The 20,716-nt window shown below is 35.7% G+C and overlaps 1 protein-coding gene and 1 long non-coding RNA gene across 2 annotated transcripts in view; both read left to right on the top strand.

The window, feature by feature from the left end:
- The window catches only part of LOC126968774 (uncharacterized), a 384,859-nt gene that overhangs the window by 149,367 nt on the left and 214,776 nt on the right, over window positions 1-20,716 (top strand). The gene's annotated exons all lie outside the window — the stretch shown is intronic.
- Window positions 13,435-20,716, top strand: part of LOC126968729 (17-beta-hydroxysteroid dehydrogenase 13-like) — a 64,726-nt gene continuing 57,444 nt past the window's right edge. The window contains exons 1-2 of the mRNA XM_050813832.1: window positions 13,435-13,580; window positions 18,168-18,235. Of these exons, the coding sequence (XP_050669789.1) occupies window positions 18,174-18,235 (62 nt within the window). The 5' untranslated portion in view covers window positions 13,435-13,580; window positions 18,168-18,173. The remainder of the gene's footprint in view (window positions 13,581-18,167; window positions 18,236-20,716) is intronic.

Here is a 20,716-nt window from a genome sequence, read left to right as displayed (position 1 = left end):
CCGTTCCCAATATACTATCTACAGAGAGAGGTAAATTACTATCTTCTTCTTACAATAATTAGCTGTGAATAATCTGAAGCTGTCTCAATATACCCGATAATTCATTCTTATCGCCTTATATTGGGACGCGTGAATTGCAATTTCCATCCAAACTTCTATCGCTGGTAAGCTATGCGTCGTCCCATTGACAGACAACGGATAAGGTGAGTTACCGTCGATAAGTTTATTGGGACAGAAAATTCAGCGATAGTTACGATTTTTATCTCAAGTAACAGATAGACTGAATATCGGGAACGGCCGTTAGCAATTGAGATTTAAATTTATTCCATAACTAGCTGACCCGGCAAACGTTGTTTTGCCATATAAAGTATAATTCACGCGATAGTTTTACAAGTAATAAAATATTGCCTATATTATAGCCTGTACATCATTTTGTTCTATTGTCAATAGTTTTTGCAGCGCACGCAAAAATAGGTTTTCGATTTTACACCTTGTGTTACAAAATAGCAATTTTATTACGGATCCCTAATTTTGAAAAAAAAACATAGCCTATAGGAAGGCTACGATAAATGGACTACCCAACACTGAAAGAATCATTCAAATCGGACCAGTAGTACCAGAGATTAGCGCGTTCAAACAAACAAACAAACACTGCAGCTTTATAATATAATTAGTAAATTAGTATTAGTATAGATATACATGCTTTTAATTTTTTCGAGTGGAATTCCATTTTGCTATTTTTATTTTGAGATTTTTGTCTACGACGACTTAAATATATATTTTAAGAGTAGTTTTACTTGTACTATTTATTTATTGCAAGAGCAAAGGGGGATAGGGGCATTTGTAAATTTAGTTATCAAGTGTGGGAGGTTAGTTAGTTAAGTAGAAATAGTAGTTTAGTCGATTAAAGAAATTAGATATACATTTTAATCAACCAAACACTTACGGTGTTATAAAAAAAAATGGCTTGTCACGTGTTTTAATAGATAGTAAAACGTAACCTAAAACAACGTCTAAAATGGAGTTCATCTTTTTCTATTATAAAACAGTGTTTAGCTTGTGTTTAACTAAAACGTCGTTGAGCGCAACATAAACTGAAGTGTACATGAACAATTATTATTGCAACAGAACGCAATTTTGAAGAGCTTTCATCTATCTGTCATCAAATAATCTAAATCTTCATAAATATGATATATCCGTTAAACAAGCTTCGAATCGTATAAATATAAGGAATGTCTGAAGAATATTGAACGCTAAACAACAGATTTGTAGTAGAACTTTTTTAAAACAAGTGTCCAAGACCACGGACTAGTAAAAAAATAAGGACTCCGTGTCACCTTACATAACATTGTAGCACCAAAACAAGCCGATTAACGTGTAAATACATAGCCTCACGCACACACTTACACTACTACAGGCCTATAGGCAGCCATTATGAGAATTGTCATCGTCTGTGACAGATCAGTCAAAATATTTTAAAATGCCGTCGTGAAAAAGTGTATAAACGATACTATATAAGTATTTGTGGCCATATATGATTATTTAAGGGAGCAAAAATTGTGTAACTAGTACTTATCCCCCGTAACCGCAAACACACTAGCATAACGGTGCTTCACTTGCTAATATCACGGCGTGGAGTCCTTCATTTTTTACTCGTCCGTGTCCAAGATATGTTTGACTTTTTTGTAATAACACAGTAAGGTTTTTGCCCTGTGCTGCCCCGGGGCGTAAAAAGAATAGGGTAGTCCCAGGTCCAAGGGTGTCGTAAGAGGCGACTACGGGCTTTTTGAAAGTGGGAGAGTCACGCTGCTGTCTCATGACGTCAGCACAATCGGGCCAGACTCGTCCGGGTTACTTACCACACTCGCACAGAATACCGGCGTGAAGTAACGGCCTAGTGCCGCTATGTTTCGCATAGGTTAGTGTCGAGGACCGGAGGCCATAACGGAGGACGACAACGGAAAAACACCGCCGACCATCTCGCGGTGTCAGAGCTCCATGCCTGAAGTACAGTTCCGACAGAAAACTGTTAGGCGAGCTCTGTTTTCGTTGGACGTCAGGAACTCGAGCGGGCCGGATGGCATTTCTCCAATCGTGCTTAGAACGTGTGCCCCTGAGTTGACGCTGGCTAACGCGTTTATTCCGGCACTCTTATTCAAAAGGCGTAGTCCCTGATTCATGGAAGTCAGCCCTTGTCCATCCGATCCCATAAAAAGGAGACAGTTCGGATCCGGCAAACTACAGGCCTATTGCGATTACCTCCCTACTCTCCAAAATCATGGAGAGCATAATTAACCGCCAGCTCTTGGTATACCTTGAGGGTCACCAGTTGATCAACGACCGGCAGTACGGCTTTCGCAATGGTCGGTCGACTGGCGATCTTCTGGTATACCTAACACATAGATGGGCGGCGGCTATTGAAAGCAAGGGGGAAGGCCGGGCAGTTGGTCTGGATATAGCGAAGGCCTTTGATCGTGTATGGCACAAGGCGCTCCTCGCAAAACTTCCATCATTTGGGCTTCCCGAGAGCTTATGCAAGTGGACCTCCAGCTTCCTCACTGGGCGCAGCATACAGGTCGTTATCGACGGTTATTGCTCGAATCCCAAGCCCGTGAACGCTGGAGTTCCCCAAGGCTGTGTGCTATCTCCCACGCTGTTTCTTCTGCATATCAATGATATGTTGGACACCGCCAACATGCATTGCTATGCAGACGACAGCACTGGTGATGCCGTATACACGGGCCATGCAGGTCTCTCTCGGGAAAACGTCGACCAGTGCCGGGAGAAACTTGTGTCTTCTATCGAGTCCTCTCTCGAGAAGGTCGCGGAATGGGGTAAGTTAAACCTTGTCCAATTTAACCCCCAGAAGACTCAAGTTTGCGCGTTTACCACTAAAAAAACCCCATTTGCCGTATCACCGCTCTTCGAGAACACTTCCCTTAAAGCCTCGCCTAGTATCGGAATACTGGGTCTCGAAATCTCGAGCAATTGCCAATTCCGTGGCCATCTGGAGGGCAAAGCCAAACTGGCTTCAAAGAAACTGGGCGTCATAAATAGAGCACGGCAATACTTCAAGCCGGCCCACATTCTAGCGCTCTACAAAGCGCAGGTCCGGCCTCACATGGAGTATTGCTGTCATCTCTGGTCTGGCGCACCCCAGTATCAGCTCGATCCATTTGACCGCGTGCAACGCAGAGCAGCTCGAATTGTCGGGAACCCAGTACTCTGTGAACGGCTGGCTGTCATTAAACGGCGATAGCAATATATCCGTAATTAGAGATACATTATTGAAAACGGTCGTAAGTAATTTGAAAAGTCTGACATTTCACATGTCCGGACATTTTAATTGATCTCGTTTAGATTTTGTTTCTCGTAAGGACTTATTTGATAATAGTTAATTTTTAATTTTATTAGTATACTAGTTGACCCGACAGACGTTGTTCTGTATATAATAAATAAAATAATATTTTTATATGAATTTGTCAATAATATATTATAACATCAAGAATTATTTCGCATATTTTATGCACCCTGCTGTCGTAATTAAATTGTTTCACAGCAGAACTGTCAAACCGTGCGTCAATAAATTCTCTCAAAGAAATTATGTCCATACAAAACAAATATCGGACGACGGGGGACACATCAAAGGAAAAACAAAATTGTTGTTTTTATTTAATTCCTAACACTTTCATATTTATTCACCTTTTAAATCTTCCCTGGACTTCCACAAATAATTCAAGACCAAAATTAGCCAAATCGGTCCAGCCGTTCTCGAGTTTTAGCGGGACTAACGAACAGCAATTCATTTTTATATACATAGATTCCATCTAATTAAAAATAAAATCCGGACTGGTCTAAAAGTCCGGACATATCTGGATTGATCCGGACGGATGGTAGCCCATTAGTTATAGTATATACTCATAGGTATAGTTTGTATTGGTAATATTCTGCTTTATAATTATTAATATAACCTATTTGTTCTTGAGTTATATAATATTATGTATGGACTTGATTGTATTTAATCAATTCACGATCTAGGTCAACCGATATTCATAACTTTAAAGGTTAAATTATATCAACTTTTATTATTGTACTAGCTGACCGAGCAAACGTTGTATTGCTGATATTAAAAGGCATAAAAGGCATTTATTTTCTCAAAATTGAATCCTTTACAATTCTTATAATTCTTTTTGATTAAAATCGCGATACAAAAGTTACTGTTGATCGTAGATGGGTGACGTTGTATGTATTTTTTAATGCTGACTCATAATCAAACAAATTTTTAAAAAATTTCAAAAAAATTCGTGTGGACCACCCTTAACATTTAGAGGGATGAAAAATAGATCTTGTCCTATTCTCAGACCTACCCAACATGCACTCAAAATTTCATGAGAATCGATGAAGCCGTTTCGGAGGAGTACACGAGAATTTTATATATTAGAATTATATTATATTAGCTCGAATTGTGGGGGACCCAGTGCTCTGTGAACGGCTGGATCACTTGGCGTTGCGTAGAGAAGTCGCTTCATTGTGTGTCTTCTACCGCATTTATCACGGGGAGTGTTCCGAAGAGCTGTTTAACCTGGTTCCTGCCGCTGAATTCCACCTTCGCACGACACGCCACAAGTTAGGATATCACCACCATCTGGATGTGTAGCGGTCCTCCACAGTGCGGTTTTCAAGGAGCTTTCTTCCACGTACTTAAACGCTGTGGAATAAGCTTCCTTGTGCGGTGTTTCCGGGACGATACGACATGGGTACCTTCAAAAAAAGCGCGTACACCTTCCTTAAAGGCCGGCAACGCTCCTATGATTCCTCTGGTGTTGCGGGAGATTGTGGGCGGCGGAGATCACTTAACAACAGGTGACCCGTACGCTCGTTTGTCCTTCTATTCCATAAAAAAAAATATGTAATGTCGCCACTGTAGGGCAACACTGTATGGTTATATTTTTTGCTTAAGACAATAATAGACCAAAAGAAATAAGAGAGACAGAGATGAATTAAAATAAATTTAAATCTATTTAACACTGTCTCCTTATCAACACTATTAAAAAAGTATTATTTTTACTCAATTAACGATAATATTATCAAACGAAGCGGTAATGGGCACCAATACTATTTTAACCCATAAAATTATATTTTGTTGTGATAATTTTTACTACATTATCTCTTAGCATTTCATTTATTATTGGAATTGTATATTGTAGGGTCTTTTAGTAATCTTTACGTTGGTCAAATTAAATGTAGCGGTAATTATTGATTGTGTTAGGTTTATAATATTGTGAAGCGAAACCACAAAAATATTTGCATGTCTGTCAATGACGAAACACGTGCCTGCTCTTAAAATTGTAACAACTTTACTTGTGAATGTTTCTGGCAAATAAACCTCGACTTTGACTTTGAAATAACATTATTATTATCTTCCACATGAGTACTAAATTATAAAGTAAATGTAAATATTATAAAAGTAAATATTCTAATCTTCGATGAAGAGATTATGAGGATAAAATGTTACCTTTAATATTTATTTTAAATGTATGAAGGCATAAAAGGCATTATTTATTTTCTCAAAATTGATTCCTTTAGACTTCTTTTTGATGTCATTTCTAATAACTACTAGATACTACTACCGCTTCGGAAACAAATGGCGCTCTGAGAGAGAAGAAGCGGCGCAGGAAACTCTCCCAGCGTTCTTTTTTGCGCTCTTTTCAATAAAAATATACAATGTTGTACAGTCATTTCTATCGCTATAATATAATCACAATCTAGTCCCGGCTGTCCGATCATTTGGCATCAGCAGTGGAGTAATAGGATTTACGACAGAGCCATTTTTCTTATAAAACATTTAAATTTATTTATAGATAATGCCTGAATAGTGGCTGGGACTTTATTATAGAAGTGTATACCCTTAAAGCTATTATGTATATATAATATAAGTATAATATAGATAAGGTACCTAAAACTAAAAAGGAGTTGATGTGAATAAAGCAATTACTAATTACTATTATTCCATGTCCTAATTAGTGCCGTGTTGGCAGTGAGTTAAAACTTAAAATAGTTCAAAATGTATATTTTTTTCCCTATATTTATTCAAACATAACTAATTTTATTACTATTTTTACCATTGGGCTTCTTTGCACAGGATGCCGGCTAGATTATGCGTACCACAGCGGTGCCTATTTCTGCCGTGAAGCAGTAATGTGTAAGCATTACCGTGTTTCGGTCTGAAGGGCGCCATAGCTAGTGGAAATTACTGGGCAAATGAGACTTAAAATCTTATGTCTCAAGCTGACGAGCGCAGTTGTAGTGCCGCTCAGTATTTTTGGGTCTTTCTAGAATCCTGAGTGGCAGTGCATTGTAATGGGCAGTGCGTATCAATTACCATCAGCTGAACGTGCGTCTCATCTCGTCCCTTATTTTCATAAAAAAAACTATATTTATCAGCATTTCCACGTTGAATAGCTAGGCTGATCCGTTAGCCGAAATATCTGCCAGCGCTTGGGTTGCCAGTAGCCCTATTGAGGCAAGGGACAAGAGACAAAGGTACTTTGTACATTCTCCGCGCCTCTGGACCCCACGGGCCAAGTGTCTCGACACCAACCGGAATAAAGATGTAAGACTCACTGAGACCGACATATTTACGATGATCGTTGTCTTCGGCACTTGAAGCAGCAGCCCCAGCACCAACTGACGTAACTTGGACATGAGAAGGAGAAGAGTGTCGACGCAAGTCGCGTCCCATACCAGTATCCTTCCCTAGCGAAGCTAGTTTATAGCCATACCCTATTTGGCTCTAGACCAGATAAAATAATACCTTCAAGTGTTTTAGATTGTTTACCAATTACAGAACATAATTCGACTCAGTACCGCACAATGCCGAATTGTGCTGATGCTTAAGGCGAAGAGTAAGCAGAAAACACGCAAACATGGTGTTTTTAGACAAGTTTTGTGGTGAAAGTATAGCATTTCGAGCTATGAACACTACTTAATCCTGTTACACATATCCTTAAGTCTTATTTGTAGGTTGCTAATGCTTGCTGTTGGTTATAGTTAATACTGCCGAGCCTTTTTGAACTACCACTTTTCTTTGAAGTTTAATAAGTTTTTTGGCATGGCGTGACGCATTTTTTTGGTACTTCTCTCAGAAAAGTTATTCTTATAGCTTGTACTTTTGTGTGTAGGTTCATTTATTCAGATTAGTAGTGAATAACGAGGATTGTAAGCATATAAACTGTTTTCCACCCAAGAATTTTGAAAATATTGGCTTTGTTACATAGATTGGCGGGCCGGCAGCTCACTATCATATCGCTCAAGGTCGCTGGCATTTAGTGTCGCCTCAATTGGAACATGCATTAGCTTTAAAATGCACCAGCAGAGTGCGTGTGTAGTAAGTTCAGTGTTGAAAAAAAATATTCATAGAATTGCAATCTAATAAGAAAATAAGATGTTGTCTTCTTCATTTTGATAAATATGTTCATTTCCACGAAAACATTTATGATGTCTGCATTATTAAATGATTCGATCAAGCCATTGCAATGTTGACAAAAGTATATTTCTGTTCAATAAATTTGTGTATACTTTAGAATTCTAAAATGTAATTGTATTCACATTTTAACTGTGGTATATAAAATTAAATAGTCAATGTTTGTACCTTCATTCGTTTTAGTTTTATTTATTTAGAGCATTGGTAACAAGACCATCAGCTCAAACCAAAATACAATAAACGAAGAATATTTAAATCATTTTTCGGGTAAAGTGGGTGAACCTTATCATTTAGGGGTATGAAAAATAGATGCTGGTCGATTCTCAGAACCCGATATACACTCAAATTTTCAAACAAATTGGTTAAGCCGTTACTGAGGAGTTTGGTTACAAGCACCGGGACAAGATAATTTTATATGTACATATTAGATAATTCTTAAAGGGCAGCACGTCAATTATAATAAACCCAAACAAGGCTGAGATAAATGGTTCCATAAAGGAGTTCCGATGCCCACATTTCAGCTTCATCACAAATGATAAAATTTTCATATCCAGTAAATTTGGTTGGTAATAATGGCCACTATTCTTCACGATACTTTCCACTTTACCAAATTATGCTTTATGTATTTTTTTATGAAACTAAGAGACGAGACGAGCAGGCCGTTCAGCTCATGGTAATTTATACGCCCTACCCATTACAATACAGTGCCGCTCAGGATTCTTGTAAAACCCAAAATTTCTGAGCGGCACTACAATTGCGCTCGTCACCTTGAGACATAAGGTGTGAAGTCTTATTTGCCCAGTAATTTCACTATGTACGGTGCCCTTCAGACCGAAACACAGTAATGCTTACACATTACTGCTTCTTACCCATAATCTAGCCGGCATCCTGTGCAAAGGAGCCGATAGAATGAAATAGAAATAGAACTGATAGAATGTCTAGAGATTGACCTGACTGCATATTAGTAACATTTAAACACATTCGGAAGGTTACATTATTAAATGATTCGATATTAAATGCATTTTTATTTTAAATATTAATAAACATTACTAAACAGCAAGGGAAGGCTGTGTCACTGAAAGTATTGTGCTGCATTTTGTTGATTATTAACATTTAAATCTTACTTCCTGGTGCTATTTCCTTAACATTTATATTTATAAATGAGGTCAGGTTGAAACAATCTTTTAAAGTAAGACAGCATTAAAGTATTTAAAAAACACAATCTGCTAATCTACCATATTTAATTTACATTTCCGAGGCTTGCAAATTTGTGCGAAAAAGATATCTATTCACGTCAGCTTTTTTTTGGAGATGAGGAAAATACATTGAAGACTCTGAAACGGAGCCCATATGTCGAGCTCGGGTGTAAACACCCCCTAGCGACTAAAAACCTTAATAATAGCCTTAAAGGCTTTTAGAGAGAATTTTTTAAGATTTTTTTATGACAATAAGGGACGAGACGAGCAGGACGTTCAGCTGATGGTAATTGATACGCCCTGCCCATTAAAACGTAGTGCCACTCAGGATTCTAGAAAAACCCATAAATTTTGAGCGGCACCACAACTGCGCTCGTCACATTGAGACATAAGATGTTAAGTCTCATTTGCCCATTAATTTCAATAGCTACGGCGCTCTTCAGACCAAAACACAGTAATGCTTACACATTACTGCTTCACTGCAGAAATAGGCGCCTTAGTGGTACCCATAATCTAGCCGGCATCCTAAGCAAAGGTGCCTCCCACTGGTAAAGCCGGGCGGGGGATATGGAGGCCGAAAATGAAGCTCACAGGCGCGGGGCGTCTCGGAAGGAGGATCAAACCTTGGACCGCCTGCTCACTAGGCTGGATGGAGACAAGATCACTTACAATCAATATATCCGTTAATCCAATGGAATCTATGTTTGACAAGTCAGCTGTTGAGGTGAATGGTAGAGCAGCAAGACAGCCGAATAGACTGGTTTTGAGACATTGTCCCGAAACAACACCCTTTCTTAAAAACAGCCATAACATCTGTATAAAATTATGCGACAAATTGCTTCAGGACTTGAAAATACTGTAAAATAAGATATTTATACCAAGACTCTTTAAATCGCTGCTTGAAAATATTTATTAATAGTGTTAATGATTATATAAATTAGTATTAAGTTTTTGCATGCTTTTAATATAAGCTGGATAATGGACCCATTGTAATGTTTTAGACTAGCTGACCCGGCAAACGTTGTTTTGCCATGTAAATAATTGTATTGATGTTTTCCTTGCTAGTTGATAAGAGATGGCGCTAGTTGTATTCATTAGTAACAATCACACTTCTTTTATATTTTGTATAATTCACACTATAGTTTTATAAATTATAGCCTTTTTGTTATTCTGGTATGTAAGCTATATTATTGTAAAGTTTCATCAAAACCTATTCAGTAGATTTTGCGTTAAAGAAGTTCAAACATACATCCAGACATACAAACTTTCACATTTATAATATTATTAGGATTATATAAATTAGTGTAACATTTTGCATGCTTTTAATATAAGCTGGATAATGGACGCATTGTAATATTATAGATTGTAGATCTTATCTCATACCCTATTCACAAGAAAAATAATTAATTTCATTTCATTTCAGAGTCTGGAATGACTTATGATATGGTGGCAGGATGATCCTGTTCCCGGAGGCTCGTCTTCAGATTCTTAAAAGCTATTATAATATATATTTTTTTATAATCACTTATAAAATGCTCACAGAATACCTCTATTTATTTACGATATGTGGCGTTGATACAGCTACTGTACTCAATAACTTTTGTTTTGTATAAATTTACATTTACTTTTTTGACTTACGGCCGTTTTCAATAACCTATCTATCCTTAATTTAACTTAATGGGGGTAGACAAATCTATCCATTTACGCTTACTTACATTTCAATAACCTATCGACATATAACTAATTCTAGTAGGCTTCATAAGATACATCATGGAGAGCATAATTAGCCGTCAGCTCTTAGTATATCTAGAGGGTCACCAGTTGATCAAGGATCGGCAGGTGATCTTCTGGTATACCTAACACATAGATGGGCAGCGGCTATTGAAAGCAAGGGGGAAGGCCTGGCAGTTAGCCTTGATATAACGAAGGCCTTTGATCGTGTATGGCACAAGGCGCTCCTCTCCAAACTTCCATCATTTGGGCTTCCCGAGAGCTTGTGCAAGTGGACCTCCAGCTTCCTCACTGGGCGCAGCATACAGGTCGTTGTCGATGGATATTGCTCGAACCCGAAGCCCGTGAATGCTGGAGTGCCCCAAGGCTGTGTGCTGTCTCCCACGCTGTTTCTTCTGCATATCAATGGTATGTTGGACACCTCCAACATTCATTGCTATGCAGACGACAGCACTCGTGATGCCGTATACACTGGCCATGCAGGTCTCTCTCGGGAAATCGTCGACCAGTGCCGGGAGAAACTTGTGTCTTCTATCGAGTCCTCTCTTGAGAAGGTCGCGGAATGGGGAAAATTGAACCTTGTCCAATTTAACCCGCAGAAGACTCAAGTTTGCGCGTTTACCACTAAAAAAACCCCATTTGTCGTATCACCGCTCTTCGACAACACTTCCCTCAAAGCCTCGCCTAGTATCGGAATACTGGGTCTCGAAATCGCGAGCGATTGCCAATTTCGTGGTCATCTGGAAGGCAAAGCCAAATTGGCTTCAAAGAAACTGGGCGTCATTAATAGAGCACGGCAATACTTCAAGCCGGTCCACATACTAGCGCTCTACAAAGCGCAGGTCCGGCCACACATGGAGTATTGCTAACTGAGTTAGAGCAAGTTCATTTCCAAGCATTTTTAGCATCTAAGTAATCCGTTATTTTAAAGTAGTTAAGCTTTTTTATAAAGTTTTCGTTTAATTGAATTTTCATGTTTGATAATGAGAATATCACTTGGGAGTTTATTATAAAAGCGTAGACATTTGCGTCTCCGTAAGAAATAAAAAGGCCGCCTGGGCCATCACCAGATATTGGTGGACGATGATTATCACACAAAAACACTAAAATTAGGATTAATAAGCAAGAAGTGTGGTGAAAAAAACTTTTCGTCCGTTCTTCATTCCTAAAAAATATACTAAAATCGGTCGAGCCCTTTCAGAGGAGTGCCACCATAAACAACAGAATGTCACGGACATGTAATACCTACGCACATTTGATAAAAGGCATAAAAGGCATTTATTTTTTATTAGAAATGACATCAAAAAGGATTCTAAAGGAATCAAATTTCAGCAAAATAAATGCCTTTTAAAAAGCAACCAAACAGAGTTCATTCCAACGAGACGTATTGCAAATTGATACAAATAAAATATTAAACGTGCTAGTAGTATTAGAAATGACATCAAAAGGAATTCTAAAGGAATCAATTTTAAGAAAATAAATGCTTTTTATGCCCTTTAAAAAGCAACCAAGTAAAGTTCATTCCAACGAGACGTATTGCAAATTGATACAAATAAAATATTAAACGTGCTGGTAGTATTAGAAATGGCATCAAAAGGAATTCTAAAGGAATCAATTTTAAGAAAATAAATGCCTTTTATGCCTTTTTAAAAAGCAACCGAGCAAAGTTCATTCCAACGAGACGTATTGCAAATTGATACAAATAAAATATTAAACGTGCTGGTAGTATTAGAAATGACATCAAAAGGAATTCTAAAGGAATCAATTTTAAGAAAATAAATGCCTTTTATGCCTTTTAAAAAGCAACCGAGCAAAGTTCATTCTAACGAGACGTATTGCAAATTGATACAAATAAAATATTAAACGTGCTGGTAGTATTAGAAATGACATCAAAAGGAATTCTAAAGGAATCAATTTTAAGAAAATAAATGCCTTTTATGCCTTTTTAAAAAGCAACCGAGCAAAGTTCATTCCAACGAGACGTATTGCAAATTGATACAAATAAAATATTAAACGTGCTGGTAGTATTAGAAATGACATCAAAAGGAATTCTAAAGGAATCAATTTTAAGAAAATAAATGCCTTTTATGCCTTTTAAAAAGCAACCGAGCAAAGTTCATTCTAACGAGACGTATTGCAAATTGATACAAATAAAATATTAAACGTGCTGGTAGTATTAGAAATGACATCAAAAGGAATTCTAAAGGAATCAATTTTAAGAAAATAAATGCCTTTTATGCCTTTTAAAAAGCAACCGAGCAAAGTTCATTCCAACGAGACGTATTGCAAATTGATACAAATAAAATATTAAACGTGCTAGTAGTATTAGAAATGACATCTAAAAGAATTGTAAAGGAATCATTTTGAGCAAAATAAATGCCTTTAATATCCAACGGAGAACCTATTCTAGTCACTTTAATACGCCTAGATACTTATTGATTATAACTTTAGTTTCCTTCTAGTTAATTTCCAACTTAATATTAACTAAACGGGCTCCTGGGAGTCATAACAGCTGGACAATGAAGGATTCCTTAAAGTCAAAGTCAAATTAACTTTATTAAAATAGGCTTACAATAAGCGCTCATGAATCGTCATTATAAATATTTCTCTAAATTACTAAATTTACCATTTGTTCGTAAAAAGTTGAGCTCGTGAGATGAACATACAAGAAACTCAACGGCCACTATTTTCTATCAAATAGAGTATTTTACAATGGCTGTAAGTATATAACAAATTAGTTTGTAAGGCTGCATCCAATATATGAGTCGTGTTTAAATAATATAAATTATTTCATGAAAGTAATATAGTATTAAATGTATAAATATAAAATATCGACCTTTAGAGCTTGGACTCAATGTTTGGATTATTTTATTGTTATAAATTATCGAATCCTGAAGTTGTGAAGGAAATAAAAGTTGTAACTAAATATTACATGCAAGTTAAAGTTGTAAACAAAATACGAAACCTGTATTATTATCTTGTATAAAGTCGCCACTCGATTCAAGATTATTTACGATCCGCTACTGTAAGCTGGCTATATGAGTATCATTTCATTATTAATCACTCAGTCACACAAAGCGGCTACTACTGTGTAGACGCTCCATTTTACAAAACGGACATAAAGTTTTTTAAAAAGGAACAAATCTCCGCCATTTTAAGCATTGTCTAAGGTAAATTTATTCTATATAAATGTAGTATTGTGCAGTTTTGTATATTCTAGCTCCTTATCTAAATATGTATAAATCCAGTGTCCTGATGTTTATTTCCAGTGAACTCCTAAACTAATTAACGGATTTTAATGGGGATTACCTCATGGAGTGCAGTTTAGTCCAAATTGAGAGATAGGATAGTTTTTATTTCGTTTTGGGACCCATAATTATTTGTATTTCAAATATTTGCTTTGTATGGACATATTATCTATGTGAGATATTATTGACGCACGGTTTGACAATTGTGCTGTGAAACATTTTCATTATATTATAAATTATTAAAAAAAAAAAAAAAACAACAGGAAGCATATTTTACGAAATAATTCTTGAAAAACAATATTTTATTTATTATGTACGTGGTACAGAACAACGTCTGTCGGGTCAGCTAGTAATCTATAAAAAGGAATCTAATGACATGATATTTTTTAAATTATCTTGCTTTTGTCATCGTAAATAATGGCTCGGTTCCATGCAATTGCCATTAATTAGATGTCATTTGGCTATATAATAACCTGTTTGTTTTGTTTCCTAGCTATAATAATGATACCAATTTAATGATAGACTATTTGTTCTATGTTTTTTTTTGTAAAAAATGATTCTTTTTTGCTCTGTCCCACTTCAGGTGGTGTCGTCTCTCCAAAGTCTAGGGTGTCCGGTTGGGGATATTTCCTTCATATATGAGGCTTGTCATACTAGTGTACCAAGTGTATGAAAGCCGTCCTTTGCCTCTCTTCTTCAGCTTTAACTGGGAATCACGTCACTAAAATATACAAAAATTTAATCGATATAATATAGGTATGATCTTAGATAGTATATAAAAATAAATCTAAAGTAAGCTTAATGTGCACCGAATATGTCCCGACGCCTAGTCTTGCTGGAAGAACCATTCTTGATTATTGAACATAGTGTTGTTAAAGGGCTTCACTACCTTCTCTGTGGTATCTTGATAATCTTGTGCCGAAGTTTTGATATCTTTTTCACAAAAGTATGGCTCAGTCACTCTCACATAGTGCCCACCTTGCACTCTGTCGACTAATTGGGAAGCTTCCTTAGAGCTTTGAGCATTAATTCGGTCATTTTGTTTGTTAAAATGATGCTCTATGGTAAAAAGTTTTTTCATCCGTGAATAAAAATTTTCTGTGACCTCCCTTTGCGTACCGCTTCAGTAGTTATTTCGAATTTAACACACTATTGTTTTTTAAATTATCTATTGAGAAATGACTAGTACGTCTCTTATAGGCTGCAAGTCCTAAGTCCTCTATCAAAATACGCGATATGGTTCTAGGTGCTATCTTCATCACCCGTGATAAAATCCTTTGCTTTCGGATAGGATTTTTAGAATTCTTTCCCTTACTGCTTTGACTACCTTTTTCGTACGAACACTACGTGGACGGCAAAATCTTTTTCTGTCACAAACAGAGGAGGTCTCATTGTACCTATTAAAAGCCCGGTACACAAACATTTTACTAATACCAAGCGTATGGAGAGTTTTAAGAATTTCATTTGGCTCCATACCTACTTTGTGTAATGCAATCACAGCGATTCGGTTCTCTTTATCACCCCACTCCATTTTAATATCGCAATATATTGTAAAATGTATTGGCGCCAAAACGAGAAAACTGTATGAAAAATCATATTAAAGTGAATTTCAAATGTAATATTTTATGTATGAGTAATCTACGTCTTACACTCGCGATTTGTATGACACTTTGTTTCAGTGTGTGTGCTTTGCTGAAAATAAACATTATTTATTCAAACAAACCAATCTTTAAGTATATTTACAATACTATTCATTTAAAACTATCATTACGGGGAAGCGTACCAAGAATACTGGCAGCATTTCCGCGTTGGATTGCTAGGCTGATCCGATGACCGAAATAGCTGCCAGCAATTGGGTTTCCAGTAGCCCTATTAAGGCGCGAAGATAATACTTTGTATATTCTCCGCGCCTCTGGGGCCCATGGGCTAAGTGTCTCGATACCAAAAGGTACACAAATGTAAGACTCACTGAGACCGAACAATAAAAAAGGGATTGTGTGTGTGAAACTAGGATAAGTGGATTTTTTTTCACATTATAGACATTTAACTAAAAATTTTTGGAATAATATTCCATTAATGGTATAAAAATCGCTTTATCAATCTTAATTTTATACTTGGAAAATTGGAATGATAATGGGAAATATTAAAAGTAGACTAAGTCTCCAACTAATATTTTTATTGAACTCTGTGTCTTAGCCCTGGTTAAAATGAGTAATAGTCTATATACTACACGGTCAGCTGCTGCGAACTATAGGCGCCGCCCGACCGTCACGCGAAATGCAACACACAGACGAAAAAGTTTAAGACGATGTAATATAAGTTTCACTTTAATAATAATAACTAGAGGTTAGTTCTAAGTTCAATTTATTTCGACGTTTTCACAGCTGTCTAGACGATGATCTAAGATTACTGATTAACATTCAGAAATCTTGAAATGTTTCTAATAATTCTGCAAAACTGATTTGCTTGAAGGCCTCCGTTGGCCTTGATCTCTGCAAGCTTTTTTGTGCCTCCATTAGTATTTACTAATTTTTGAGCTTTATTTAACCAGTTCTTATTTAGGAATACCTACTGACAGAAAACTGATTTCATACTTGCTTTTATGAGTTGGCTATAAACATAAATTTACATGGGTTTTTTGTTTCTTCTATTCATACGTGAATTTTAATATTTATAAATCCAGTGTCCTGATGTTTCTTCCCAGTGCAACTCCTAAACTAATGAACGCATTTTAATGGGGATTACTTCATGGAGTGTAGTTTAGTCCATCTGTTTGAGTATAAATATCACACCATCTCCTTTTTCGTCTCCCTCTATGTCTAGAGTCTAGAGCCTTCCCATGATATCCATTCCGTAACTCTTTTTCAAACAGTGTTTCATTGTCTCCTAAAAACATGTCCATACAAAACAAATATTGGAAATAAACATAATTATGGGTCCCAAATCGAAATAAAAACTATCCATTCTCTCAAGTGGTACTTAACTGCACTCCACGAAGTAATCCTCAATAAAATCCATTCATTAGTTTAGGAGTTCATTGGAAACAAACATCAGGACACTGGATCTATATATATTAAGATAAGATAATTGGTTCGAGTAGGTTAAGAAAAGTTTAATTTAGGTAAATTAAGTGATCCCTTAGTTGTATCTATTTTTTTATATTTACTATATCAATAATCCGGCGTGCATAAAAACAAATCCGACTCAATTGTTGTATTAATTACCCGCGACTTTGTCCGCGTGGAATAGTTCCTTAGGGAGCATTTTTTTAATTTTTGTACACAAAATAATCAAAATCATAGTTTGGCTTGAAAGCGTTATTTTGTTTGGACTCCATACGAACTTTCGTCCCCTTTTTCATCCGCATACGTTCGAAATTTCCAAAACGCTAGAACAAATATTAATTAATTTCTTATCAACTGCCTGAATACAAAGTTTAATGGTGTCATCTTTGATAATGACAAACTTCCATACGAACTCCATCCCCAATTTCAACCCCTCAAAAACTCTTCGTCATGATAAAAGGTAGCTGATGTCCTTTCTAAGGTCTAGTTTACACTAAAATTCAACAAAATTTGTTTTAGTAGTTTAGGCGTGAAAGTGTAACAAACTAACTTACATTCACATTTTTTAATATTAATAGGGATTGTATTCATTTGAATATTTTGCTTCGAGTTAGTCTCAATATAATAAAATAGACTACATGTGAAATTGAGTAAAATTCTTAAATTTTTAAGTTACACTTAGATGAATTTGTTCTGTTTTTAAAGTGACAACCCTCACTTCTGGGATTAATTTCACAAATAAAATTTGACAAGAAAATTTATAAACGATGCGAACTCGGACCCACGACGTCTTGCGTTTCGTGCGAGCTCTCTTCCAACTGAGCCAACCGTTCGAGTGACGTATCGTTGATAAATCTTGTATGTATTTTTGAACTCTCAGGCTGTGGCTTCATCTACAGGATCTACTTTCATACCGCATCGTTCATAAATTTTATTCTTGAAATTGTATTTGTATACTTAGAAGTTATAGTTTAGCTCCTGTGAATCCTCTGGTGTTGCAAAATCACTTAACACCAGGTGACCTGTACGCTCGTTTGTCCTCCTATTCCATAAAAAAATATAGATTTAAGTGATAATAACTATTCCAAGATATAGAGTTCTAATAAAAAATATCTCTAAATTAGCACTAATTTCACAATTTTTGTAGATAATTAATAATGATTTCAATATTATAATTTCAATTATACAAATGATTTAAGTTTTCTTTAGTGTTAATTCCGCCAATAGTTTTTTAACAATTCGAAAAGTGTTTCGCCTCTACACGAGGCATCCTCAGGACGTGTTCTCTCGCCAGAATCTGGCACGAGACGTCGCACGAATTGTTTAAAAACAAATATTGGCGGAATTAACACTAAAGAAAACTTAAATCATTTGTATAATTATGGATTTCCGCAAAGTAACGCCTACTTCAATAAATTTTCATAATTTCAATTAATTGTTTTAGACGAAGATGGCGACTACGGAGGTATACAAAAACGGCAACACACAGACATTCGTAGAAAAGGCACCATGGTAAGTTTATAGTCAAAATATGATATATTATATAATAGTCGGTTGAAGTATAGAACTCAGATCAAGGATTGGTCTCCGCTGCGATCCAACTAGATACCGCAAGCGGAGTCGTAAAGTGCGTCAACTAATACTACGCCCAACCGGGCATACTCGAGCCAGTCTCGGACAATGTGTGACGTTGAATTGCCACGTTCTGCCACTTCGATGATAATTTAAACTGTACAATTAAACATATTATTTAATAGCGTGAGGGCGGTCGCTCCATTGCCAATCTGTGGTATCATTTAGAAAGTAATTTATGTTATAGTAACCTTTACCACACAAACGTTTTTGCACCCTTTTTATTAGCTATGTATATTTGTTACAGTCTCATTTGAGCAAGATTTAGATCCACTTTAAACGGCCAGATTTCGTTCAAACTTCGTAGATTTATCGGGGACCGATGACAATACATTAATTTGACAAAATTATTCCATTTTTAAATTTGCAAAATTAGATTTTTGTTAATATATATAATGTCTATAAGGCAGGAGTTGATGTTAATATTAAGTTTCAAAATAAACTTTCTAGTTTTTAGTTTGGTTTTCTGTATAAAGCGTGTTATTTAGTTTTTTTAACAATTCTTTTGAATTTAGTAATACATTTATTTTGAACATTTTCTGGGATCTTGTTGTATTAACATATGCATCGCCCCACAAAAGTTAACATTATGGTTATGACAGTTTCTAGCAAATTCACTTAAGTACCTATGTTTATACATAACATTATCAAGAATATATTGAGAAGCAACAGTACAGATGTTAATTTCCTTAAATTTGCTCTCAATTATTCTTTAGAACCTAGGTTATAAATAGTGCGAATAGTTCTCTTCTGCATCACAAATTTCGGCAGCGTTGCTCCATAGCAATATACCATAAGACATAATACTATGGAAATAACTAAAGTAAACTAGTCGCACTGTATCTATGTCAGTTAATTCTTTAATCCTTTTAACCGTTCATTATTGTATGTAAATCGTTCGACATTGTTTAAAAGAACAAAATAGTTGAATAGTTTAATTTCAATTTATTAACTTAGTAGAATTTTATTCGTTTTAATTTAAGCTTCGTAACTTAAAATAGCCCGACGTCATTTTTAAAATATAGTATTAATAGAATATAGATGAATTCACAAGAATATTACTTGCAGTTAGAACAAAAATTGAAAAACAATAAGAACAATAAATAACTTGTAAATATTTATAGAATTTAAGGACAAATTAGTCACCTGATGGTAGGTGATCACCTCGATGCTCTTGGAAGGAATTATAAAAAGGTTGTCGGCCTTTGACTTTCTCACTTAATTCAATGTTGACTTCAAAATACCACAGAAGGAAGTTCAAGGTTAACTACAATACTTTATCAGTGTTTTCTAATCGTTTATGGAGTATTATGTGAGCCGCTAAAGTATAAATACTTTACTGCAGACTTACAGAGCCTTACAAATAAACGTGATATAAAGTTATTTCTGATAATAAATCAAAAATATGCAAAATGTTTACAAATATAGACATTTTGTATGACTGGTTTATTATTTGTTTCCCGCGTTTATTTGTATGGCTGCCTGACATTCGGAAAACTTCAAAAATGTCATTGTAATGACATTTGACAGTGTTGTCAACGATATAGTCACCAATAAGCATATTCTTGTTTTATTCTCAGGTATAGTAGGTAATACCAACTTATCTGTGAGGTCGCGAAAATAGGAACTACGTTCGCCATCTTGAAATGTCATTCGACTGTCAGTGTCTACTACTTTCGAGTGTTCCGTGTGTTTTAATGCGATACTTCTGAATTTTATGCGTTAAATATGCCCCGAGTTTTGTGCACATTGGAATTAATTAGCAACACTGAAACGGCGATCGTGACACCCATAGTTCACAGATAAGTTGGTGACACTGTATATTATGTATATTGTAATATTATACCAACTTTATTAGTAAGGCCGACAGAGTATATGTATAACAAGTTTACTTTAGGTATGTAAATATACGGAAGCATGTTGAACATTGAAGGAAACGTGCAATCATTTGACATAATTTTAAAATAGTAATTACAATATGGCGAAGAATTATAATCATAAAGTTGTTTAAAACGTAGTGGATTTCATTTTTCTCCATTTCTAACAAGATTATAGCCGTCATATACCAATCTATCAATGACTGCACGTTTCATACAATCGAGTGGATCGCTTTTTTCTTAGAGAGTTTCGCTAGGCTTATGTTGAGAATTGAGATGTGTTTAATTGACCCTTAGAGACATTTGATAATAGTTGGCATAAAGCACAAGACTTAAATTAAATGAATAAGATAAAAACAATGTTAGATAAATTTTGTTATATTCAATTCGTTATCTATACTTGATAATTTTAACTAGTTTTGTTTACGTTAACAATATTATGTTTGTTATGTTACTGTGTTTGGATTCAATTTAAAAGAGATAA

The sequence above is a fragment of the Leptidea sinapis genome, chromosome 16 (assembly GCF_905404315.1).
Source record: "Leptidea sinapis chromosome 16, ilLepSina1.1, whole genome shotgun sequence".
NCBI classification, from domain to species: domain Eukaryota; kingdom Metazoa; phylum Arthropoda; class Insecta; order Lepidoptera; family Pieridae; genus Leptidea; species Leptidea sinapis.
This window is presented reverse-complemented; position numbering and strand designations above follow the sequence as displayed.